General features: G+C 28.3%; 4 protein-coding genes and 1 long non-coding RNA gene across 8 annotated transcripts in view; 2 read left to right on the top strand and 3 right to left on the bottom strand.

Annotated features, from left to right (window-relative positions):
- The window catches only part of Tk (tachykinins), a 53,022-nt gene extending 34,584 nt beyond the window's left edge, over nucleotides 1-18,438 (top strand). For 2 of the 3 annotated variants that reach the window (XM_070299237.1, XM_070299238.1), the window contains exons 2-7: nucleotides 12,250-12,442; nucleotides 12,555-12,827; nucleotides 13,168-13,425; nucleotides 13,651-13,879; nucleotides 14,617-14,850; nucleotides 16,081-18,438. In XM_070299237.1, the coding sequence (XP_070155338.1) occupies nucleotides 12,251-12,442; nucleotides 12,555-12,827; nucleotides 13,168-13,425; nucleotides 13,651-13,879; nucleotides 14,617-14,850; nucleotides 16,081-16,091 (1,197 nt within the window). In that variant the 5' untranslated portion in view covers nucleotide 12,250 and the 3' untranslated portion in view covers nucleotides 16,092-18,438. The remainder of the gene's footprint in view (nucleotides 1-12,249; nucleotides 12,443-12,554; nucleotides 12,828-13,167; nucleotides 13,426-13,650; nucleotides 13,880-14,616; nucleotides 14,851-16,080) is intronic. The other variant, XM_070299239.1, reaches the window with a different exon arrangement.
- LOC138935012 (uncharacterized) overlaps nucleotides 1-19,707 on the bottom strand; it is a 72,582-nt gene extending 52,875 nt beyond the window's left edge. The window contains exons 1-3 of one of the 2 annotated variants that reach the window (XR_011447204.1): nucleotides 19,593-19,707; nucleotides 19,221-19,287; nucleotides 11,881-11,947 (exon numbers count right to left, since the gene is read on the bottom strand). This is a non-coding gene — a long non-coding RNA (uncharacterized lncRNA). Of the gene's footprint in view, nucleotides 1-11,880; nucleotides 11,948-19,220; nucleotides 19,288-19,592 lie in introns of those variants that run through there. The other variant, XR_011447203.1, reaches the window with a different exon arrangement.
- Nucleotides 641-3,086, bottom strand: LOC138934896 (uncharacterized). The gene is made up of 4 exons (XM_070299046.1): nucleotides 2,995-3,086; nucleotides 2,766-2,910; nucleotides 896-1,107; nucleotides 641-725 (listed from the first exon to the last, which is right to left on the bottom strand). The coding sequence occupies exons 1-4, from the start codon at nucleotides 3,084-3,086 to the stop codon at nucleotides 641-643; spliced, it is 534 nt and encodes a 177-aa protein (XP_070155147.1).
- Nucleotides 19,708-20,106: 399 nt separating the features above from the next.
- On the top strand, nucleotides 20,107-23,810 carry LOC138935009 (trimeric intracellular cation channel type 1B.1). Its single transcript, XM_070299240.1, has 7 exons — nucleotides 20,107-20,394; nucleotides 22,404-22,560; nucleotides 22,706-22,801; nucleotides 23,001-23,089; nucleotides 23,232-23,319; nucleotides 23,441-23,561; nucleotides 23,650-23,810. The coding sequence occupies exons 1-7, from the start codon at nucleotides 20,274-20,276 to the stop codon at nucleotides 23,803-23,805; spliced, it is 828 nt and encodes a 275-aa protein (XP_070155341.1). The 5' UTR covers nucleotides 20,107-20,273; the 3' UTR covers nucleotides 23,806-23,810.
- Nucleotides 23,811-25,324: 1,514 nt separating this feature from the next.
- LOC138935179 (uncharacterized) lies at nucleotides 25,325-27,271 on the bottom strand. Its single transcript, XM_070299605.1, has 3 exons — nucleotides 26,587-27,271; nucleotides 26,368-26,454; nucleotides 25,325-25,727 (listed from the first exon to the last, which is right to left on the bottom strand). Exons 1-3 carry the CDS (start codon nucleotides 27,003-27,005, stop codon nucleotides 25,472-25,474), a joined length of 762 nt encoding a protein of 253 aa, XP_070155706.1. The 5' UTR covers nucleotides 27,006-27,271; the 3' UTR covers nucleotides 25,325-25,471.
- Between the last annotated feature and the right edge of the window lie 307 nt (nucleotides 27,272-27,578).

Below are 27,578 nucleotides of genomic sequence, written 5' to 3'. Positions count from 1 at the left end.
CGTTAATTTTTTAATTAAAATTACATAAATATCAAATATCTCGTTAATTGAAATATGCCACACGTCAATTCTTGATATCTCTTAATTGCCTCGGTATCTCCTCTAATTGGAAAAATACAGCACTAAAAATTTATAATTTGAAACATAAGGTAAACAGCGCGCCAAGTAATTTTGTGTTTTTGTTTTTATATATTTCAAATGACTAATATGTATATAATTTTATAATCAATTGAAAATTTGAGGAAAAATGCAATCTAAAATTCGGAACTACCATTGGTTTTCACTTTGTAACAAAAACATAGCTGTATTATTACGAGTAATTTCTTAAAGAATGTTAATCACACGAAAACAACAAAGCAAAAAATTTAAGAAGACAATAGTTTTTATAATTAGTGTTTTATGATTGTTTTAAATTGTCGGTGTTTTATCCACAAAAAATATAATATATACAAAAATAATTAAATAATAATAATAAGTTTCATAAATCTTGCTGATATTTCTAAAAATCGCTATATTTTTCATGCGCTTGCAATATAATATTAAGATTTATATAAGATACGATAAAACAATTTTGTAGAAAAATTTAAACCATATTTATTTGATTTCATTTTCCTTCTATAAAAAAAAAAAAGCACATTAGCTATTCATTTACGAAGATACGTTTTCGCTTTAAGATGTTCGCCCTTCTTTTTTCTTGCGTATCTGCTTCAGTATCGTAACACGGCCTGTAATTATGTAAAGTTTAATCTCAGGTTGATTTACGTATTTATTATCGCAAAAAATAATTTTTGATAAATAAAAAAGTGATTTTTAAATTTCCAAGTATTATACATTTGATTTTGATTGAATAACAATTATATTTAAACTTTAGAACAATTTTTTAATATATAAATACCGTAATTCGGTTCCTATTTCGATAATAGTTTCTTGTAATTGTTCAATAATTGAATGCCACGCTGTCACAAAATTGTCATCAACTATATCCTTTTTATATTCATGCCTCGTCCATATTCCCATAGTAAGAATTACGATTATTATTACAATTCCTTGTAACACTAACAGCCACTGATTACGAAGCACGTTCTTCCAATATTCGCTTGCCGTAATCTTTTCATTATACGTTACATCATAAAAGATATGTGAATAGTATAATTTTAGTGTTTTTTTTAATTTGATTAAGTAAAATGTCTTTATTGTGATTACATTTTACAAATTTAATTTAAAAAGTTGCATTTAATTAAAGTTAGTCAAGATAATGTAATCTCTCAAATTAACGAATTATGATTACGTTACAAAACACGTAACTCACAAAGCAAATATCTTTTAGAGAATTTTGACGAAATTACATTTTAACTTTTATTTAAATTTAAGATTATAACATCTTATTTTTCTTTTTCTAATATATCTAACTTTTTTGGAAGAAAAATTTAAATATACTTTTTTTTATATACTTTATTTTCTCTATTATACTTTTCTACTTTAATCTTTTACACTCAAAGGTGGCGCCTTCGAATTTTGTAAGAAACTTCCAATGATATCGCTACATATGGCGTTTCGAAAAAAAACAAAAGGTCAAAATTGTAAATTTAAAGTTTTCAAGATGGCACTATTGAAATCGATTCTTGATACTGGGTCTATGTAGCTGGAAAGATATCTATTAAAATAAAGATATACGTCTATATAGTTTATTATTTTAAGATATAATAATTAATGATTAAGAAATCTGATAATGAAAAATATATTTTTCCGATCTATCGAATTTTTCTTAAATAATGATGCGATTATCAAAATAAAAGTGGATGGGCCAAGCTTGTTTAGTTTCCATTATGGAAGAGTAAAGCTCTCTTAGCAAACAAATTCCGCATAAACTTTTTTCATCTTCACAATTTTGGAAAACATCTTGAGCATCATTGAATCCGAAAGTTTAAAAGCTTCTCATTGTGCATAGAGTACGCTGACATCCTGTAGAAATCGCGTTGTATATTGTAGGAATTTTGTTTATCGAGTTTCTCGACGGCCTTTCGGTTACTCAGCTGTCTCGTTAAAACTTTTAAGCCTGTCAACGCACTTTTACGCAACGCCGCAAGCTGTACAAAATTTACTCTTCCAGCTTTTCTCATTTCTCGTAAAAATGAATATCTCAATGCAACGACTGATTTACGTCACACGTATACTAGATATCCTTCCAGCTATGGATAATATATATCAGATATATATTATTTTGACATCGTTAATTTATTTTACAAAAATAATATAATAAAAAATTGAAAAATAGTCTCTTAAATAATTTGTTATAAAATGTTTTAAAACGAGGGTGAAATATTAAAAATAAAACATATTAATATTTTTTTTTTTTTTTTTTTTTGTTCATTACAAATAGCACAAGTACATATATCAATATTCATTCCATTCATTGCTAACTTTTATCTTTAATTTTTACAAAACGTGTTTGCTTTCGATAAAAAAGAAGCACTATAAAGTTTAGCGAAACTTCATCAATAAAATTGTAAAGTGCGACAGGAATAAAAAATAACATCGATAATGTCCCGATATTGAAACTTTCTAACGAATACATTAAAAGAAGAGAATAGCAAAGTTAACCTGCGATAAATCTACGCGACCAGAAAACTTGAAGCTGGATATCTATGTATCTTTTGAAAACTCTATAGCTATTAAAGCTTTAGTTATTGAAGCTTCAGCGTTATAATAAAATAGAATATTGGAAAGAAAATTATGAACAATTTGCAGCACATAAATGAAATAACCTTTAATTTGCTTTTGTGTATGTCCGTGTTTCTTCGTACTTTTAGAGTTTTCTTAGTATTGTTGTTAAAATCATCAATTTCAGAATTTACTCGTAATCTCAATGCTTTTGAAGTATAGCTGTCTACTTTATCAAACTTGGCTATACTGAAATAGATCTGATTGTTATTGCCATTTTTTATTTAATTATGCCAAGCAACGAATATATGTGAAACTATCTTATAGTTTTACGTGAATGTATGTGGATCCGAAAAATTCTTGGAAGTTCTTCTTTTTGGCCTATGAAAGATGCCGAATGATGAATGAGCTACGAATTTAACCATACTTGTAAACAGAAAATTTGGCGTAGAAACATGAAGACCAAAGACGAGAAATTAAGCTAAATATTCAATTTACATACTATCGATTTATTCTTGCTATCGATACTATGAGAAATAAAGTTAAAGTTCTCGAAACTAAAATTAACAATACTCTGCAGTGCCAACTAAAATTGTATATACAAAAAAATTTTAATTCAAATGATTAAAATACTTGTAATATTAATTTAAAATTTTTAGGTATTATATAGAACCTTCATATTGAAACATGTAATCAATGGAATAATCTATAATCGAATAATTTATGTAATTTTTATTCATTGTAAAAAGACAATTATGTGATTTCAAATATTTTTTAACAATTTTACGAACAGATAAAAGCACAATTAAATACGTTCGTTGAATTCAGAATTATCAGTATGCACAAGAATTTAATCCTCAAATAACAATCCATATAACTCTATAATGCTCTTTAAGAGATGAATATTTCCTGATTGAATTGGACAGATATCACGTAACGTCTTTATAATTTTTCGACTAGCGAGTTTTCGATATCCCTTATTATTATTTCATTCCAAACTTGTCCTTCATCACTACGAAACAAAGCTAGCAGCTTCGTCCTTTCCAATCAAAGAATGCCAAACTCGTTCCGATCGCGCAGAAACAATATTTTTTTCGCCTTCAAAGTCGAATGCTTAAGTTCTTTTTAGATATGGTGCACGATATCTCTAATTCTCTCGCTACATTCCCATACGATTATGTCAAAGAGAAGTTCTCTTACTAACGCCGGTTTAATCGGACGCTTTAAAAGCAATTTATTGCTGCATCGAGGAAACGGGCTTTTAAATTTAATAGAAAATAAATTATTTTCGCGGATTAAATAACATTTTTGTTTCATGTTTATACAAGTCCTTGATAATTCGTTCGCTGAATCCTTTGCATAAAATGCCGTTGTTGAAAAATACCACATGATGCAAGATACATTAATTTCAAACATAAGCATATTACATTACATATGTCTGTACATCCATTTCCTCAAGAATTAGCCCATCTTTGTCATTAGCAAGAATTCGTCACTTGATATAATTTATAATCCTCTACCGGAGGATAATACTAGGATTTACTGAGAATATGAGTCACGACTATTAATATGTCATTTAATTATTGTTAGCTTCTACAATAGCGCTATTTGCAATGTCGTAACATACATTATTCTAGTTTAATATGTTATATAATGCATTTGTATACAGTTTGTTGAAAATAATTTAATTCATTATGCATGGTATTAAACGCAACAGTTTAGGTTCCATAGTACAATGTAACAATGAAACCATTTATAGAATTAGTATTAATTATGACGTCTAAGTTTGGATTACAATATAAATATACAATATGCGATAATATATACATTCATTTTCGCGATCATAATCTCAATCCATATTCGATTAAAGTTAATTCTTGCCGATTTCAATTATATTTATTATTAATATCATTTTGACAAGAAGAAATATATTCCTTCCAAAACAAAGTATTAATTATAATATTCGATACATTTTAATATTCAAGATTTTTTTAATGACATTGCTAAATAATAAATATGTATAATATTATACTATAGCATGTCCACAAAAGCACAAAAATGAAACTTCACTTGCATGCATTTTATAATAATATATTATTGTTATTTTTTCGATTCTTTTTTTATGCAATTGATCGATCTCGCACACCCATCCGAAAGATAAAATTAGAATGCTAGCGCAAAATATGCGTAGTAAGCATCAGGATGGATGTAACGGCAGACGCAAAGATTATTCTTAATTCTAGTAACGTGAGCAGAAATCCCAGAGGAAGTGGCATAAGATTGATTGCAGGTGCGAGAGAGGTGCGAGAAACGAGTCGGAACGAGCTGGTTTTTTACCACAAACACGTGTACACATCCGATACACGATTAATATTTATTCGATGTCGCACGATGCGAATATCTGTTCTCTTTTTGCAAGACATGAGAACAAATTCGCTGTTAATCTATAGGACATTAGAGAAGAATTCTTTTGCTTGATTTTTTAATTGTGATTATTGCTTTCTCAGTTTATGTTTCACTTATATCAACAAATTTAAAATATATATACGCAAATTTCCAATAAAATATTTAACGATTTTTTTTATTCATTATATTCTCCGACATATGTTTTAGTTACAAGTTCTTTTAACATAATCAATTTTTCCTTAATGAATAAAAGTTAAATAGAAACAACAATTTATAATATTTTCATCGCGATTTGTCGTAATAGAAAAACTGATACGAAATTTACTAAGAAACTTGTAACCAAACGAATTCTAATGCACATGTAAAAATGTAGCAATTCATAACTAAACGGCTGAATTCAATGAAGTTCGTTAATTCGCTTACGTTATTTTACATGCTGTTGATATTAAAGTGATATTTACATAAAACATTTCATTCGTATTCATGAATGGAAATCGGATTATCTGCGCGGAAAAAAAAATTAACTGCCGTAGCTAAAAACTGCGTGTAGTAACTAAATTTCAGTTATAATATATGGACAGCAAACATCTTAGCTGTAATATCTATTTATTACATGCAACAGCGAACATCTTAGCTGTGACACCTATTTATTAGGTGCAACAGGAAACCGTTTTGCTGCAATTTAAAAATTTATTTTGCAAACCATGATTAGCTGTGGTAGCGAAAATTTTTTTTTCCTTGTGAACAATATGGTAACTCTTTCGGTATTTAACAATTAATATAATTTTATGTAAAATAACATATGACGAAAATATAATAAAAAATTTTTAAGAATATGCAATAAATTATTAGAAACGTTAAGGATTTTGTATTAATAAAATATGCATTCAAAAAGAATTCAAAATAAAATATAATAAAATTTTATTCTATTTTTCTTATCAATAAAAATTTTTATCTCTCTTTCTCTTTTCTAAACAATAACTATATCAACGGTCAATAAACGAAAACACTTAAAAAAAACATAAAATCTATTTGTAAACGGAATACTTTTCAAAATTTCTTTTTCATATTAGACGCCAATTCCGGTCCCTAAAGTTCCATTATATAGGGAGAGTACAACAATCACGCGTCTTAGTTTTCAACTATCAAGCGAAGTTACTTGATACATGTGTATATGACACTATTCAACAAGTCACTATTCAACAAGATGAATTGTCTACGGGACAGCTTCGTTTACACAGAAATATATACCGAGTATTGTCGTACTATGTTGTTTTTTTTTTTTTTCTATATCTTTCGAAAGACTGTAAATGTAAAAATTTTATAAACTTATTTGATATATCCTCCTGCCAATACATATATCTTTATAATTTTTTGAAACTAAAGAATTAAACAAACCGTATTCCTAAAAGTATATTTCCTTAAATCCAGTTAGAAAACTTTCCGTCATATCTCTCATTAGATTCTAAAGATTCGATCGTCGTTTACATGCTCATTAATATTTAATAATAATCTGTAAATATAGATGATTATGCTTGAATTGGGTTTATATTTGCGATATATGTATATCGAAAGAGCCTCCTTCTTCTACTTCGTATTTGCACATCTTCGACATCTTCCAAAATTCGCAATATTTGGATAATAAAGTTGATGTAGTCAAACTACACTTCTGATAATATTAGGATAATATTAGGATAAGCGATTAAGTAATATGGTAATTATCGGTAAATGCTTCCACGTTTAACAGTAAATAAGCTAAACGTTTTATTGAAAAACGTTTAATTTTTTTCTTGCAGAGAACTATTAATTAAATTGTAGATAATATAATGAAATATATCGCTCGAAATATTATGCCTTTTAATGATGTAATTTTACTGAGCTTTGTATAAGGATCTTTTGTCTTTATTTGATCAAAGTTATAATTTTTGTTTTGTTGCATTTCTTGTAATTAAAGAGAGTTGTCAGCAGCTTATAAAAGGCGAGCTTTTAATTGTTTTATCGAAGAGAACGTCCGTTATAATTGTCTGATTTAAATAAAAATTGAAATACTCATAAAAAGATGAAGTACTGAAGAAAAAAATTTAGTATTGATTTTTCATATAAATATGAGATAAGAGAAGTGTAAAAAGATTGTCAATTAGAAGAAACTTAATATATTTAAAAAAATCTGAATGTTATTTTTTTATTGAATTTGTCAAATTCAAAAATTTTGTGAGTATCGTAAAACATATTTTCAAAAAAATTATTCTTCTAATTTCAATATCGTATATACGTAGATATTTTAAAAATGAAGCGTACACACAAATCTCTCTAGCAATAACGTCAATATCAAATGCACATGTGCATTACATTAAAAAATTTTGCTTACTTATATTATTATTAAATGCAAAATAAAATTATCTAAAAAATGACTATTTAATAAAGAAAAATCTTTACTATAATATAAAATAATTTCCCATCATCCGCCTTCACATGTGCAATGACCGAAGTAACTGTGTCGATGTATGTAGGCGAAGAGGGAATGCGAAGCCTCTTTATTATATAAAAAAAGATGTTAATCTAATAAAATATATGACATATAAAATTTTTATATGTTACATTTTTATCATATTTTCATTATTTTTTTAAGGCATTTAAAAATATTTCCCGGAACTATTACACATATACCTATTATCTACATATATGTGTATCATTTTTATATTTTTGTATACTAAAAGAAATTATTTTTTTATAAATTTATTTTGGATTAACTTAATTCCCTCTCTCTCTTTCTCTCTCTTTAAATTATGTATTTTATATGCGGAATGATATACTTCGTTTGAAATGGAAAGATACAATCGATACAGACATACGTCTGGCCTGAGTAAATTTTATTTATAATTATCTATTAATTTCAAGTATAAATCTGATATTTGTATAGTGAAAGAAATACGCGGTCCACGACGTAGGTTTGTAGGCGAATTTCAGCGTATATCGCTGTTTTACATTATGTATAACGCCATACTACTTTGAAATGATAGTTGCAATCTCATAGACAATGGAGAGACTTCTCTACCTGAGTGATTTTCTCTCGTTGTGATTTCTGCTCGAGCATTGTTTAGATTCATCTCAGCTTCTCTATCGATCTCTCTTTTTTCATAAAAGTTCATCGTTCAAATAAACGGCCTTGTTCTTTGTATGTGTACGGACCGTATAGATGTATTCCACAATATACACTAGATCTTTTATACATGATACAAACGTCAATGTTCGATGTAAAAGTTAATAGAATTTTAAAGTAAATATCCTTATTTCACTCGTTTTGCTAAAAATGTATTCGTACTGCTATACTTAACTACGAAAGTCGTTATTTAATAGCATGATTCATCTATTTTTTAAATATATATGATTACATATTATAGTCTAGTGCTTCCCTCCTTTAACGAATAGAAATAATTAAGATACAATTGTATTTTCACTTGTAATAAAAATTATATAAATTTCAAGGAATCAAAACTATTTATTTTAAATCTGATCTATTTACTCAAGACTGTAACACTTGAAAATCTCTTCGAATAGCAAAAGAATTTTGGCAAATTGCGCATATGACAGGCTGCATGAAAGCGAGAGCATCAGACTCTCGAGATTGTCGTCTTTAAAGGAATATAACCGTGTTTAGGACAAGCTTGCTCAGAACGATTACACGAGTGACCGATCGGCGATGAGGAACAAACTCACCACCGCCCGTCACCCACCACAGTCTCTCCGCCACCCTCCACTTCTTCATCTCGCTCTTATCATATCGCTCCTCTCTTCATCTTCTCTACCCTGACATGACATATGCCCCGCGTCTCATGCCCCTTCGTCGAGCTAGAATTCTCGCTCCGTTTATTTTGCGCGACGAAGAAGCTGATCTCGACGGTTTACAATGTACGAGCATTAATATGTCCTACGTTGCCAGGGCACTGGTGTCTTTTATGCGCTACGATTCCAAGAGGTGGTCTTGCGATCGACATTTATATGGATGCACCTTGAAATTTTTTATTATTATAATTAGGAATTAATGGAATCAATGCGCACATATATATCTCTGAACTGAAAATCTCTATTATCGTTAAAATTCTGAATGAATAAACTGAAGTAATGCTTCATTATAGCAAAAGAAATTTATTAGAACAACTCGTATATATTCTTTAATAGACGGTTTATCGGGTATAATTATATTGCGTAACATACTGCGGATATATTGTGAACATGTTGTATAATAGGTATACAATAGGCCACCAGTTGCAAGTTTATGCATATCGTTGACGTTAATCCTTGCGGTAATATTATCGTCCATTTATATAAGCAAATCGATATTAGCCCGTAGGACAATCCACTAATGTATTTAAAGTATACTTGCGTAACTATACGTAAACTTACATACGATTATTTGTATTCGACTTGAAGATAATATATATTGTTTCTATATTCATAATCATTTAAAATTGAAAAGGAAAAGGGACGTAAAAAGGAAGAAAAAAGCAGTGGAAAATTTGACATCGCGGAAGAAAAGCAACTAATATCATACGGATATTGTATGTATCATAATCACCAAAGCATTGAACGAATAATTAGGAAAAATATATTGCAAAATATTTTTATAAAAAAAATATAAAAAAACGAACAGAGCTAAAACAGATATTCTGAGATAATTACCAAAACATTTAAAAAAATATAAAAAATTGGATAACTGAGACAATAGTGCAAGTCGCATGCTATCGTAAACTAAACGTAGGAAAAGATTTAAGTAAGAAAATTTAAAAAAAGAAGAAAATAGATAAAATTATAATAAATATTATACTTTCAACTAAAAACTAAAGTTGCAATACATCGTATATTTATGTTTATCGACAGCCAACGATAGATTATTGATGCAGAGACAAAACCATAGAATATTCAGGTATACTCGCAAACGGAAATCAAGGAATGGAAAAAAAAAACTGATACTTCTTTTTTTTCCACAAAGTTTGATTTAATATATGCAATAAAATTACATATACGGGAGCTCATTTCCTCATGTCTATGAAAAAAACTAATCGCCTTCATTTCGAAAAGAGTAAAGACAATATTATTTTTGCTATACTTAATGATATAATGCGTAATTATTTAATTGTTTGGTCAGAAAATGCGTTGATTCAACATCGACACAATTTATAATGCGCTGGAATTATTTAATTCATTCACATATTTACGCGGTATAGATACAACATGCCAATGCCATATATTTACAAACGATATTGAATCGCGCTGAATAGAAACATATTAAACTGAAATTGATCAACGTTTCACACAATACGACGGCGATAATAAATACAACATAAAAGAATATAAAAAAAAAAATATATATATAATAACGTTACTCAATCGATAGCTTTTACATATAAGATACTGGTCTATTGCATGTCATTATGTAAAAAAAAATCACGTGTAATTCATTTTTTTCAATATCTTTTATATTTCTATATATAAGGAAACAGTATTATATAGATAAGATACCGAACATTAATAAAACTTAAACTTTAGTAAATCTGCTAAATAAAATTGATTACATTTGATTACTATTAATAGATAAATACTATTAAAAGATAATTTTTTTTTTAATTAACAATTTGTTATAAAAAATAATTAGCTAAACAAATGTATTATATATAATATAACCGCATAGATATTTTTATCGCGCATGAAGTTATTCTGTTATACTGCAAAAGAAGATAATTAATAAAAATAATTATATTATATGGAACAATTCGCATATACAGTATGTTGAAGAAAAATTTGTATTATCAAAATATATAAGTAAATAGTCTTTAATATATTTAAAAAACTATTATTTAAATTAAATTTATTAAATAAAATTATTATTTAAATGTTTTTTCCTCAATCTCGGGAATTGCCAATAAGCCTGTGCAGATATTTTTCATTAGGAAAATATTTAAAACTCATTCTCGATTAACAACTGGAATGTATTGTATCTTGCCCATCTCTCGATGGCTTATTGATATTCTTTGGTCTTGCCGTGGCGCGAAATGCTTTGAGAAAATCATGCCATTATCCTATCCTTCCATTCGCTAATTATAGCCTTTGCTTTAAAAGGTAGCGGTACTTTGAAACCCGTATATAAAATTGTATAATCTATTGAGAAGCATGACAAGAACGCAATTATATACGAGCGCCATTTTTTTTTATTGTATTTAGATTCGACATCGGTACACGAACCACTTTTAACTTCCCGGATTTAAATTCATTCGATTTTCTTCAAGAGGCATGCACTTCTTTTCAAATTAATCAGGTGCTCCTCCTAATTTACCCTTCTTTTTAACTTCAGATCATTTCTATCTCTTTCTCTCTCTCTCTCTCTCTCTCTCTCTCTCCCTTTTGAAGATGCTCTTTTAATGCAACACGCGAATTTTTTTAATATCGCAAAAGCATTTTTAAATTCTCCTGAATTTTCAGCGTCTATTCTTATTTTTTATGTTTTGCTTTCGCGAAAATATTATTACTTTCGCGATACGATTCTCTTTTGCGGTAAATTCTCTTATACGCATAAATATAATATATCATACGAAAAGCGCGGTTTAATCTTCTTATGTCTCTTATATAGAATAGCAGAAAAATTTATTTGCATATATATTGCTCATATGTAAAATTTACATAATTTATTGACGCAAACAAAAAATTCAATTGTTTATTAAATAATCAATTTCTCTCGTTTCTTTTCTTTCTAATATCTTACAAATTGTTTTTTGATAATCTACAATTAATCAGAATACAAAAAATATTAATTTTTCTATTTTTCAAATACAAATAGCCTGTCTGCTCCTTCTTCTTATGTGTGCGCGCTTCAAGCTCTAATGATCTGCAAATATATAATTAGAATTGGCATTTCTTAATATATTAAGAAATATCTTAATTCTTAAATATTTGAGGATTATATCCGGATTAATAATTAGTCTCACGGTGACACATTGATAAATTAGTTTAGTCTGATGCAGCGTGACTTTCATGTACGCCAAGATACAACAACGAGATTAGCGAGATAGTTTACGAAAGTTCGGTGAATATTTATATTTAATTAATTTCTAATGCCAAAGTGAAAGATAATTAAATCAATAAATATTTTTTTACAGATATTAACCATTTATTTTCGATATGTTTCAGAATGCTTATCAACTCAGTTCTTTTTCTGGCAGTCTGGATCAGCTCGGCGATTGCAGAAGAATCGTCTCCCAGCGATGCTACGTCCGACAAACGAGCGCCTATGGGATTTCAGGGTATGCGCGGGAAAAAGAACCTCATCCCCACTTCGTTAGAACACAATAAATTGTCTCAGAGAACGCTAATGGATTTTCAAGTAAGCTACTTCTCTATTAAAAATTAATACGAAGAAAAAGCAAAAAGAAAATCGTTTTACTTAATTCTTACTTTCTGAATTATTTATGAGAAACAAAATGTATTAATTGTAGGATACGCGTGATAATAAGGTGTCGAATGCGCCCGATATTGAAGATAATCTTTTGCACGAGTTCGAGAAACGGGCACCAATGGGATTTCAGGGTATGAGAGGGAAAAAGGCTTATTTGACGCCTGATTTCGAAGATTCCTACTTTCGTAACGAGAAAAAAGCACCGATGGGTTTTCAGGGTATGAGAGGCAAGAAAATGATTTCGGAGGATGAGTATTATAAACGAGCACCAATGGGATTTCAAGGAATGAGAGGAAAGAAGTCTTTTGAAGAGGTAAACCTAAAAATATTCGATATTAATTAAATTATTAAATTATCGCACTTGAAGAGAATTTAAGACAATAAAATGCATAATTATTTAAGTATTCTTTTGAAGTATGACATCGTACACAAATGGATGTTATAAATAAATTATCTACTTTTTGCTCTCTGAGTTTTCTGTTTCAAATGGAAATACGTAATTATCCCATAAACATTTAATTATAACATTCTTTAATCATTCACGAGCATTTAAATATAATCAATTTTAATTAACGATATTTACTTTGCTTAAAATTTTTAATGTTACTTCTTATGTTATATTCTATTTTTCTGAAAATTGAATATATAAACAGGTGTTAGGTGAAATTGAAAAGAAGGCCGCGATGGACTTTTATGATACGAGAGAGAAAAAGACATACGTTTTCGAATATCCGGAAGATTATGAAAAGAGACTTCTCGCAATGGGATTTCAAGATACTCGTGACAAGTTGAAAGAACTTCCGGGAGAGTGGGAGAAAAGGGCTCCCATGGGATTTCAAGGGATGAGAGGCAAGAAATCATTGTTCGACGAGATAGAAGAACTTGAGAAACGAACTATCATGGGTTTTCAGGTTATTTGCTCAATTGTGAAGTTATATATCTACTATACATTTCATAGAAAAAGCGAAAGTATATATAAAATAGTATATAATTTTATCATAATGATTACAAAAAGAAATGAATAATGTATATTTTGTTTTTAGCTCAATTTTTTTAGTAATAGTATAAAAACACACGCAAATAGGAAACATTTGAAATGAAATGTTCATTAATTATTTATTTAATTATCTTTTCAGGGCATGAGAGGCAAGAAAAATGCTTTTGAAAATTATGTAGATTATTACATGAACCCTGACATGGATTTCGACAAGAGGGCACCAATGGGATTTCAAGGAATGAGAGGCAAAAAAGATTCCGATAAAAGAGCACCTATGGGTTTTCAAGGCATGAGAGGCAAGAGAAATACGGGACAAAGATTTGATACAGGCATGGACTTCAACATCCGATCATCAAACGACTATCAAGGTAATCAATGTAATTTAAATATAATATATAATAATCGAAGAAAAAGAGAAAGAACATCTATATAACGTGTTCATTGATATACATCATTAATATTACTTTTTGTAATAAATTATACATACGCATACTATGATTATCAGAAATTTTAAAAATAAATATTAATTGAGATCAGTTTATTTCGAAAGTTATGACAGAAATTTCATACATCTTGTAGTAATCAGTGTATATTAAAATTAGATTTACATTATTAATGTAGAATTTAACATAAGAAATTGTGAAGATAAAAATTTCACACAAATTTCTTTTTTCATACAAGATTTTTAAGAATTTTGAAAACACGTTTGTTCGATATTGACTCGAAATAAAAGAATATCCGCAAACGTGAATTTTATTATAGTTGTCAATAAGAATAAACAAATCGATTAGAATTTCTACACTAGCTCGATAAAATATTTTCTCTCGTTTTTATCATGCACTTTAGTATTTTGTAAAATAGCTCAGTGCTTCTTCAATAGCACGACTAGACGATAATCGAAAGAATCTATCATTCCCAGCGAATAGAACGCATATAACGAAAGTTCTCCAAATATTTATTTTATTATTCATGTACCTCCGAGCCATATTTTATATTGAAATAGCGGATAAATTTTTTGTTTTGTTCTTTTTATCCTTCCGCTCATGTACGCAGTGCAATTTTGAAAAGGTCATATTCGTCCATATTGTGTATTTCCCTGGAGCAGGAACGAGCAATAGAAGGAACGATCTATCCTCGTGCCAGCTCGAAAAACGATCGCCCTTCCGATATTTCGAGATGCGCGGTAAGAAAAATCCACGATGGGAATTACGGGGAATGTTTGTGGGGGTAAGAGGCAAAAAATGGGCGACAGCTCCGTACGAGGAGGACAGTCCGTTCATAAGCGTGTTTGATAACACCGAAAGGATTGGCATGGATGGGGATTCGCCAGCAATATTAGGTAATTCAATCAGCTGATCAGCCAATTGTCAATCAAACATTTACCCCATGATTCTTTCAACTTTCGCCTATTTTTCATGCGTATTCTAATGGCTGAATAATTGTGCTTTTCTAATCTTTGTCGTGTGGAGCAGGCTTAAGATATAATGTGTTATAATACATAATGATCTATATTATTCTCGGATGAATTTCTTGATATAAGCTAAATATTATAACTATTTTATATTTTTTTATCTTGCACATAACACGTGAGGTATTTAAGTGTCATCCAATGATCTTTGTAATATTTATCCATATACTTTACTCCTGCCGATAAAGCTTACTAACGCTTCTCAATTCTATACTTTTACTACATTCTATGATTAATACTTGTAATCGTCCGTTTATGAATTATTCCGCGCTATTGATGCTGTGAAAATATTTTTCCTTGCATACCAAGGGTACCAAGTGACATTTAAAACAAAGCTGCGGATTATCTTCCTAGCGACTGCGAGACAATAGCGACGCAAGGGTCTGCTTTAAAAGTTTCTCTACGGCATATTGTCATCGAGAAGTTTCTCACCATTGTGTACACACGATTGCACGAAATAACGATAAAATTCTATATTCTGCTAACTTTGGGATGACAGTTTGACTGGTCACAAAGTCCGGTTATCTGTCTATATACTCACGATTCATTAATCTTGAAATGTTTTATCAATCTTGAACTGTATCTTGGATGTTTTATCTCTCTCCATATTATATCACATTTAAATTTTAATTAAAAAGAAATAATAATAATGAATTAAAATAATATATTTTTCAAGAAATATGTAATCATTCAGATTATTATAAATGGTTTATCTGTAAGGGCACATAATTTCTTCGTTAATGTCATAATTTTATTATCATGATATGTCAGTGTCATAATATAGATATCTTTTTATGTATAATAAATGTATAACGTATATATATATATATAAACATCAATGTGTATTGCATTTTAAACGATAAATATATGTGAATCAGATAGACAATATGTTTAAGATTATTTTTTATTGGATAAGTTTAGTGAACAACTTTATTGTATTGACAATAAGAGTGTTGTTCTTAAGATAAAGTTTTTTTTTTCAATAGTTCTCGCAATAGTTTTGTGCAATTATACAATTAAACGATTGAAATTAGAATGCGACTTTTTTCTCTTAGATATTTCGAAGAGATTATAAACCCTATATTTTGCTTTATGTTTCAGATTCACAATAATGCAGCAGCCCTTAGAAATGAAAACTGTTACAAAACATCTTCTCCAAATAATTAAACCGAGCTAAACCTAAATAACTGAATCTAAAAGTGAAAAAGAAAATATCTATCAATTACGATGGATGGAAATGCTGTCGTCTATTGATTTATAGATCTATTGGTTCGTTAATAAAAAGCTTCATTATTATTATTATTATTATTTTACAAACCGTAGATTGATATCTTGATCTAGTCGATGATAATAAGATGGTTTGTTATGTATACGCTATATTATTTATGTTTTGCCGCTAGTAAAAAATTCAAAATTGCATGTAATGGATACAGGCCGCAAGCCGCAAATCATAGATACAATTAATAATGCAAGTATATACTCAGAATGTGTATACAATGAACAAAGATAAATATATAATACATAGAACAGTTTTATAACAGCGTTTCATAAACAGAATTCTACGAAACGTTTGCTGCGATTTCACAAATAATTTTTTTCTCTGCATAAGAATCAGAGAAAATTAGATACACGTATACATATAAGTTGTTGGGTATTTTTAAATATTTAAAATATTAACTGTTGAAATGTTTAAAAAAATATTATTAAATATATATATATATTGTATATATATATAATATTCCCTTATATTTTGCTCCGACAATCATTGTCAAGATTATTTTCAGACAGGTTCCAAATAAATGTTTAAGATTGGCGGAGATATTGTATAATTGTGTGTGACTAAATGACTGAATTATATTAAATATATTTCTCTGTCACATTGATCAATTAGAATTTAACACATAAAAATATCGTTTAAGAATGGCATAAATTTTATTTTAACAGAGTTGAAATAGAAAATAAATATCTTTTTAGAGATTGCTATTCAACATAACTTCGCGATCACAAAAAGACTCTCTTTGTGATCACGCATCTATGATTTGTATCTTGCGATCTGCATACATCGCGAAAAAATATGTTATATTAACGATGTAATTAGCGGAATTAAATAAGTCGAAGATATATTTTGTCGGTCACGATTATACACGCAAGCGAAGTCTTTCAAAGGATGCCTGCATCAGTATTATTGTTAATTCGTACAGGGTGTAATGTAAAACGCAGCTGTCAATAGTGGTGATATATTCTTGAATGAATTTAGAAAAGATTAGTTCTTAATGCGAAAAATTTGAATCATGATCGTAATTAATCACAATTTTTGAATTCTCAGCGTTAAATATTGTGATCGTATCAAGTTTTAAAATTGAAATTTTTAATTAAAGTAATATTTTACTTTTAAATTAGCAACAGAGCAAGATTTTGCACATGCTTAAAATTTATCAGAAGTATCTAATTTAAAATATTAAATAATTTTGTATTTAAAATGGCGTAAATAAAACAACTTTAGTATTAAGGAAAAATCGATTCAGGAGTTTATGAAAAAATGCATCTCTATTGTTAATCTCTTATAAAACACCCTGTATAAGTCCAATGTGCAAAAGATTTATTTTTAATTTATGGACATATATCAGAGCAATTATACGACAATATAATTTCACGTCCTCTACTTCGAGAAATAAAGAATGTGGGGAACAGGTGATGTGTAAGTTAAGATTGAATAATGTATAAATATTTAGTGTATCGTGACACATAGATAGGAATTATATTTTTCTCTGAATGTTAATCGATAATGTTATTGTAGATACACGATTATGTTCTCGATTATTGTCTATATCATTTCATTTTCGTCTTTGAGCGAGAATTATCAATGATGTTGAAAAAGGTGACCGTTCGTGTGGCCAGCTGGTTGCGTTCAACAGGATAAAATTTAAATTCTGTGATTTTACTGATAATTGAGATACTTTTCTCTTTCGCGTGGTTCTTATCTGAAATACTTTGTTTCATGTTTAATTTTTACTTCTATATATATTTTTGAAATCTTAACAAGATATAATTATAATACTAATAAGAATACTAATAAATTTCTCTCTCTGGTGAAGAAATTAATTTCTAATTACGCAATATATGAAATTTATGTTGCTATGTATCTATGTTTGTTGCATATCTTGTTATAAAACAATAAATTGCTTCAGGCTCTAATGTTTCTATAGTCCACAATGTTTTATTCATGTCCTATCTTTAATTATGTTATAGATGTAAAAATGCGAAAGATTAAACCTGTAAAATTGGTTGGAAGTCGCAATATTCCTTCCATTCGGTGTATTGTAAATCTTACTGACTCCGTCAGAAGAATCGAGTGAGAAAGCTTACGAAACCTATAACCCTATTAAAACTATAACAAATATTACAAATTCTGATTGTAATTAGCATAAACAATAATCAATAAATGGCTGTCATGAATAATTTGTAACTACATATTTTCTAAACACATTATAAGTACCCATAAATTTATATTCATTTAGCATATATTATATATAAATATATGAAAAAAAAATATGTATTTATACAGTTATACTTTTGCTAATTAAGAAGATAGACAAAAAATATTAATAAGCATTATTTAAAAATTAAACAATACGCGTCTATTTGAAATCATGGTTTGAGAAAAATTCAAGTAATAATGGGTTAAAATTATAACAAATATAATGCAATTAATATATATTTTCTGTAATAAATCTTTAAAAAAAATTAATTTTAATAAAAAATGGCCTTTTGCTCTTTTTATCTATACGAAAAAACTACACCCATTCAATATATCTCTTTAGAAAAATTAGAAATTATTTAAAATTAATCTATTTAATATATCATCCATGTAGTTTATCTGTTGTTTGCTTGATATAATTAAATTACAAACATATGCAAATATATATTTTTTAATAAAAAATGAACACAGAAACGTAGAAGCAAAAGATCATGTTTTATCACGTAGAAAATTTTAATTTTGTATCTATAAAATATAGTGCGTGTTGGTCTCTCTCTCTTTAGTCTTCTATCTATTTCTTATTTGTCAAAATAATTATATTTTTATAATCGAATAATATTACTATACAGATATTTTTTAAACCCAATAACCCTCACGATCATCTGAGTCAAAGCTTCGAGATACGCATCTGCTATGACCTTAATATATGTCAGCTGCTTTATAAAAAAATATACCGTTATGAAAAAGAAAATTTATACTATACCAGGTTATATCGTTGGACGCACAATATGTCGTGAAGGTACAACAAGATGCTACACAGAATTTGCTACCTACAAGATAAAATAAGAAATTAATTTCTTTTCAGGCAAAATTTATATGTACTATTTAATCGAGATAACATTTCTCCCCAAATATATATGGAGTTTGATTATAAATATATACTTTATAATATATAAAATTTACATGGAAGAACCGTTATATCTCTGATCCGAAAAAATTGCTCAATTTCCATCTCTTGAAATTTCGGTTTAAATAACTCATAAAACTACTAAATAATCTCACAATTTATTTCATAAAACGATATTATTGCGAATAGTCGCCTCTATTTCACTCGATTATCTCTTTGTCGACTTACCTGCGAATATTATCGGAGCTCGAAATCTTTGCTTCTTTACGGTACGATACTCCCGCACGAAAGAGGAAAGGGAAGTTACCGCAAAAGCGCGCGTAGCATCTTTAGCGCCGGTATTGCCTTCTTCTGATTGGTCAATTGAACAAAGTTATTTGTAGCGCCAAATAAAACGCGCAATCGATTCCCAAGCAGAATGTTTCAACAAAATTTGAAGAAAAAGAGCGCTATACATATTGAACTTTACTCTAAATGTATTACAAATAGTCGAAAGATGGTAGGATAAAAGGATTTAATGATCGATCATCCGATTTGAGAGAAAAATTGTTCGATTATTGTCTCTTGAAATTTCGATACATAATATGCCATAATACAACGGTTAGAGCCTCCCCCACCCCGTTGAGTTACATATTGCCATCTACGCGAGTGAGTCGAAAAGTAAGTAACATATTTTCTACCCGATCGGTAAAGAGAGAGATCTACTTTTTTTTTCTTTAATTTACGCTGATCGAGGTTGGGTTAGTCTAGCAGACGACGAGACGGACGGGCTGGCCGTAGCAGACAGCGCATAGCTAGCGTCGTTCGCGGGCACTTGTCAGCGAACATTTGAATCGAAAGCTGAGACTCGCGTAAGTCAGAGTAAGTTTATTGTTCGTCGAACGAGAGCGGAACACCAGCGTGTTCGCGATGGATCCCGAGGCGTTTCTGGACATGGCCAATCAGGTCATCAAGCTGAAAATGTTCCCGTATTTCGACATAGCGCATTGCGTACTGTGCGCGCTGCATGTCAGGGAGGATCTGGGACCCGGTAAGCTCGCCGTTTCTAAATTTATAATGCACTTTACGCGCGGGGACCTCCGAATGCCACTGACTCTCTCGAGGAATATAGCTCCTCGCGACCTCGCTTATTGCCGAGACGACGATCACGTCCCACGCTGCCGCGGTGTTTTATATTTACGGATGTGATCTCCCTGCTTTTTTTCTCTTTCTCTCTCTCTCTCTCTCTCTCCCTCTCTCTCTCTCTCTCTCTCTTCATCGAGTCTTAAACGCTTAAGAGCGTGATATAATAACTGGCGCGAGATTTCTAAAAATAAAAAAAAAACCGATGGTTTTTTTTTGTGTGTGTCCTATGTTGAGAAATAAAATCAGAATATACTCCAATGATAAATATTTCAACGAACTTGAAATGCCGGATGAATAATAACGAGATTCGTAGATTTTATATATATTTTCCAAAGTTTCGTGAAACACGAAACGACTGATAATTGTTCGTAATATGACATTGATAATGTCAACGTTGATCAGAGAGAGATATTTAATATCGATACCTTTATAAATTATCTTGGCGATACAAAACGGATTGACATTGCAATCGTGACTGCACGAGACTTCTTTTAAATGTATCTGAAATAACTACGAATTACCGAACGTGGAAATTTTATCGTTTATGTAATATTATTCACAAGTTTATTTTATATATCATGTGACTATAAATATTATGCATTGGTATGATCGTTATTGCATAACTTGCTTATTGCATAAAGAAATATTTTAATATTTATTTATTTGAGAGAACATAGAGAGAGAGAGAGAGAGAGAGAGAGAGAGAATATATATATGTAAAAAAAATGCACGATCAAAAATATTATTTTTATTGTTTATTTATAATTTTGACTGTGATATCATATTATTAATAGATAATGTGATATTTGATATATCTATTGTATTTATAAATCTTTTATACTATTTATTGTTTTTCTCTTTTTATAATTGTAATATATTGTATTTGTATAAATGATTTAAATATAAGATTTATCAAGTAATATTATATTAGATAGATGCATCTCAAAATCAAAATTGATCTTAAAAAATTTAATTAAGAGCTGATTTTGTACTGCTTTTTGGCACAATTATTATAATTCTATCCCAAGGCAATAACACAGACAACCCAGCTGATCTATTTCAGTATGCACCTTGCCATACATATACAGCTAACCAGATTATCCAAAATAAAGACTCTTTCAAAAGTAGCTTCTCTAAAACATGCCAATTTACATTAAAAAAACTTATTATTAATTTATTATTTCAATTTTTAAATTTTCTTATTACTAAAATTTGTATTAACTTTTTATTTATAAAAAGAAGTTTTCTTATCTTATTTATCCAAAAAAATCAAATTTTATACAATTTATTTCAAATAAAATAAAATTTCGCAACATTAATATCTCCTGATTAATATTTATATATATTCATTTATATTGATCATTCATTAATTTAATTTTAACAAACACATACACACGCAGATTATATATAAAAGCATTTTCTTTGAAAAGAAATGGATTTGGAATTGTAATCATAGCATTATTTTTCAATAACATTAGTTTTGTTGATAGAAACTCATGACACTTTTGAGTTTGTATATATATGAGATGTGTTATATGGACTTGTAAGGATTCTTTAATTGACTTATCTCTCAAACAGCATATATCTTTCTTTATATTCAACATTCCACAATATACAATAAAATCTTATTTGGAATACATATCTTAAAAATTTACAATAAAACTTTTTCCCAAAAGTAATATTTTGTACAAATAATTATTAAATTATATATCTTAGATATCTTAAATTATCCTATAGTTTTAGGTAATTTTTTTCCTTTTTCTGCTTAAGATATCTCTGCATGTGTGTGAGTGTTATAATATTATGATGAATAAGAAAATAAAGAAACATCACAAATTAGAATTTTAAATATAATAACATTTTCAAAAAATAATATAATAATTGTAATAATATACATACTTATGTTTGATTCAGGTGCACAAGCATTTTCTCGCAAGCATCCTTTGTCATGTTGGCTCTCTACAATGTTAGTTTGTTTTGCAAGCGGTATGCTATGCAATGGATTATTAGGGGAACCCATTCTCGCACCTCTGAAAAATACGCCACAAGTGATAGTCGCAACTGTTGTTTGGTCGGTAATGACTGTGTGCCTTTTTTTTGTATAGTATTTTGTATTAATAGTAATATGTAATAAATAGTGAAATCTATTATTTACAGTTATATATATATGTCAATGTTGCAAAAATTAATCAAAGTAAACCATATAAATTTTTCAGGTATGTGATATTTTACACACCATTCGACATTGGTTACAAGGTAGCCAAATTTTTACCAGTAAAATTAATATGTGCTGCTATGAAGGAAATTTATAGGTAAGTAAAAAATATATCAATATTTCTATAATTTTGGGACATTGAACATTCCTTTTTCTTTTGCATCTATGCTTTATATGCTTATAGAAATTATATATTTGCATATATAAAAGAAAATATAAAATTAAATAAAAATAATTTTAGTTTAATATATCATAAATAAATTATCTACTCATATACAAATATTTTGTTATTACAGGTGTAAAAAAGTATATGATGGAGTGACTCATGCAGGAAAACTTTATCCAAACGCATATCTTATTATGATATTGATTGGAACACTCAAAGGTTGGTTGCAAAACATTGGATATATGTCAAAGTGTATATCACATATTATTTCAATGAAATTATATATAAACGCGCATTCTATGAAATCTAATAAAATTGTGTAAAGATTAACACAGCATGTAATTATAATGTGTAAATATAGGTAATGCAGCTGGATTTACAAAATTGTTTGAGCGTCTTATACGTGGTGTATGGACACCGACCGCAATGGAATTCATGCAACCTAGTTTGTATGTAAAATTCATAATTTGTATAGACAAATATGAAAATTATACACTTATTATGTATATTCCTCTATTTTCAACCGGCGAACAAATGTATTAATATCAAATAATATATTTTATTTTACAGTCCCACCAAAGCATCTATGGTTGCATCGATTATCTTTGTGCTAGATAAGAAGACTGATCTCATTTCTGCACCTCATGCTCTTGTGTACTTTGGCATTGTTATCTTCTTTGTTTACTTCAAGGTAAATGTCTATATCGCGAATTTCTTCTAAATGTATGTATTCAACATTATTAAAACAAGATAAAATTGACAATAATATTATTTTCTAGTTATCTTCAATTTTGCTCGGCATTCATGATCCATTTGTGCCATTTGAAAATTTGTTCTGCGCCTTGTTCTTGGGAGGAATTTGGGATTCATTGGCTAAATTGTTGGGTCGTGGTCAAGCCAAAGATGAGAAAGCGGACGCAAAGAAAACAAATTAAATAATGGTATGTAAAAAAGAAACACAATATTATATATTTTTTAATATTATAAAACTCGTCACAAAATATAAATCGAATCTTATTCGTATTTTTTCAGAAAACGTATCATTGTCTTGTATCACCATCCATTACTTAAAAAGTGATGAAATAAAACTATTTTAAGCTAGTCAGATAATACACGGGTTCCATATGACTCTTGACAAATCATCAAATGAAAGAGTACAATAATTTAATATATATATATACTTTAAGAGTGGAAATTATTCAGTTTTCAAAGAGTGTTATAAAAATATCAACAGTATTATATATTCAAAGTTTAATTGATGTTAAACTCTATAAATATCTTATATTCTATTCTTTATTTCTTTATTTCGTTTTTACATAAAAACTTTTATTAATAATTATAAATATGAGATTATTTATATATTATATATCTTTAATCTGGATTTAGATTGACATTGTTAAAAACCTAAGACACACACAAATTTAATCAGCAAACACCAGAAATGTGTTCCTATCTGAAAATTTTGATAGTACCTTTTATGTAACGTTAACAGTTGATTTGTTAAAATTTATCAAATTATTTTGTAGTACAATATGCAACTTTTATTATATTGTATAAATATATGTTAGGATATACTCCAGCAATTTGAAGTATGCATCTTAATGAATTATACTGAAATTTTGTTTTATTTAGTCGTTATATGATATTTATACAGAAGAGAAATGTATTTAGGGCAAATAATTAATTTCGATGTTAAATGATTGTACCATTGATTTGTAAATCACATGAATCATATAAGGCATTCAAACTTCAATAGTACATATGTAAAAACGGAGTGTGAAAAAAAAATAGATCTTTTATACAATTTTACTAAATTCAAATATTGATACTGTATATCATATAAGCACGTTTGCTTTAATTCTCAACGACGGATATATGTATTTCCGCAATTAGGAATACCCAATATTCTAATTATGAAACGATTATACATTTTCATGTAATAAAATAGAATTTAAATTAAAAATCGTTATTTATTTTATTATCTTGACATACGGCTCTAATTATTTGCTTATTGCCCAACTTCAAAAATTATTTATATATATATTTAAAATATTTATTTTTACAAATATCAAATATGGCAAAATTTAAAATAACATCAATTATAGAAGCATTATATACATGTATGTCTGTAAATTTCTATACAAATTCGTCCTTTTTTTTTTTTAATGCCTGAAAGTTCTTATATGATGGAATTTTGGAGATATATTGATTTCACAATAATCTAAAGATTTGAATATTAGCTTTAATCAACTTTAGATTATATGATAATTTGTTGTGTTTTTTTGGCATTCCCAAATCTATAACTTCTGTTTGATAACAAAAAGATTGTATAGACTATTATAAACCAGGATATATATATAAAATAAAATATTAATATATATATATTAATAAAAAAGATATTACAAAATAAACATATAACAGAGAAAGCCATATATTATCTAGTCTTTCATTTTATTAACAATTTACCAGCAAATTTATTAATTGTCTGTGTACACAATATATACCATTTATATACAAAAACCTAATTTTTTAAATAATATAATTTCAACTAGGAATATTACTTGCGATTATACCAATATTTCAATATTATTGAGATTTAATCTAGTATTTGTAGCAAAATCCATAGCCTTTATTTTTTTTAATCTTCGTTAGTAATAAACATTCCTTTAATGTTAAGCCACAACTACAAGTTTCATTTTTACACATTATTTTACAATCGCTACAATTACAGCAGCAGACTGAGCTGCCACTCTGATCTATTAATTTAGATTCTAAAGTTTTTAATCGTGCTTTTGTTATCAAATTTTGTATTTCTTTCTCCAATTCCACAGCAGTTTCTGTGAAAAAATAAATTATGCTAATTCAATAATGACAATTACTTAACTTCATATGATCAACTTTACTTATGTCAATAGTTCGCAATTGGAAGGCTATGCTTTTCCCAAATAAATCAAAGCTATCTTCAGTTTTTCTTCTACTATACACTTCTACAGAAATATCATCCATGTATGTAGAACGATCCTATTACAAAAGATTTTATATTTTTCCCATCTTTCCTCTTGAGAAATTGACAATTTAGATAACTTGCTGTTATTCAGCATGTAAACCTTTTTTCCTTTGACGACGCCTGCAATGTATTTTTGCTCCTACATAATATTGATTATTGAAAATATCTGTATGTGTACTATTATTATATATTTTTTTCATATTTATTTCTAACATTAAATATATCCGTTTGCGTTTCATTCTCTGTCATAACATTGTTATTAATCTCTGTTGCTACATCAATTGTTTGAATTGCTTCAGAAGGAACAAGAACATCTTGTGATTTCGAAGCAGAATGAATTGTATCTCTGTGCTTGAAAAATATTATTGTAATTTTGTCGTGATGCCTTAATGTTACACAAAATAAGTACATAAATAGCAAATGACCTCAATTTTAAACATAATTCGATCTCTTGAAGTTCACACGTTCCACAGATATCACTTGAGCAAACTGCTTTATCTTCTGATTTCTCAAGAGATGAATGCAAAAGACTGTCTTGAGTACTGATATCATTAAATTTTTGCTTATTGCTGTCTTGCTGCAAATACAAATTTGCACATTTTCGTACCATAAACATAATATAAAAATGATTATATCATTAAATATAAATGGAAATCACAATATTAGTTTTATAAGAGATTGTTATTTATGATTTTATAATCACTATTACAATATTATATGAATATAGCAATCAAGGCTGTATAACAATTCCTTAAATAATTGTTTGTTTTGTATTACATCATATACCTTTTTAAAATCATTATAGAAAGATGTCGGCATATATGGAAAAAAGAGTACATGCATTTTTTTAAACCATTCTGCTTTTGGTGCATACAATTTTTCACAAAATATAGCTGCGGTGATTTTTGATAGTTCATAACAGTATTCTTTCTTTACATTTGTAATTCTCTCAATGCAATCACATATTGTTAATCCAGGGATATTAATGGAATTTTTTATTTTCTTGTATGCTTTGTAACGTGACAATGTGCTATTGAATTCAGGGTGAAATGGATTCCACAAACATTGATATTGCCCATAGAGTGCTATTAATTTTTCAGTATCTTCCCCAGTCCATACATTTGGCATTATTAAGGAATATAATTTATGTTAAATCAAATAGGTTAATTAACCTTTCCACAACCACAATACTATCTATGTCAAAATATATATTCAAATACTGGTCATTTTGCTCTTAGATTAATTATTAAGTTAATATTTCTTAGAAGATGTGTACCAATGCAGAATATGTTACAAATGTTATAGCAAGCTTATTCATTGTATTGTTTGATTACAAATACACAAAAATTTAGAAGACATGGGAAAAAAATGAATGACACATAGAATGATTAAAAATAAATGAAAGTCTTCTGAAAGGAGATCGTATTAAGTTTCATTAACTTATTTCAGATATGTATATCCTTATACATATTTTCTTTTCACATATATTACATACTATAGAAGTATATAAATATAAATTGTCTATAAATATCTATCTGTAAATTCTACAATTTTTTATAGTAATATTTGCAAATATGCAATTCTTAATTTGTTATAATGCCTAGTCATTGTACATTTATTTTGATTTTATTGTTACAATTTTTGTTTTCTTTACTGGCAATTATAATTTTTTAATCCTATAATAGTTTCATAAATATTGGT

The sequence above is a fragment of the Polyergus mexicanus genome, unplaced genomic scaffold (genome assembly GCF_030449975.1).
Source record: "Polyergus mexicanus isolate NDT 795.1 unplaced genomic scaffold, iyPolMexi1.0 SCAF_7, whole genome shotgun sequence".
Lineage (NCBI taxonomy): Eukaryota > Metazoa > Arthropoda > Insecta > Hymenoptera > Formicidae > Polyergus > Polyergus mexicanus.
Note: the sequence above shows the minus strand (reverse complement) of the source record. Positions and strands in the feature narration are given on the sequence as shown.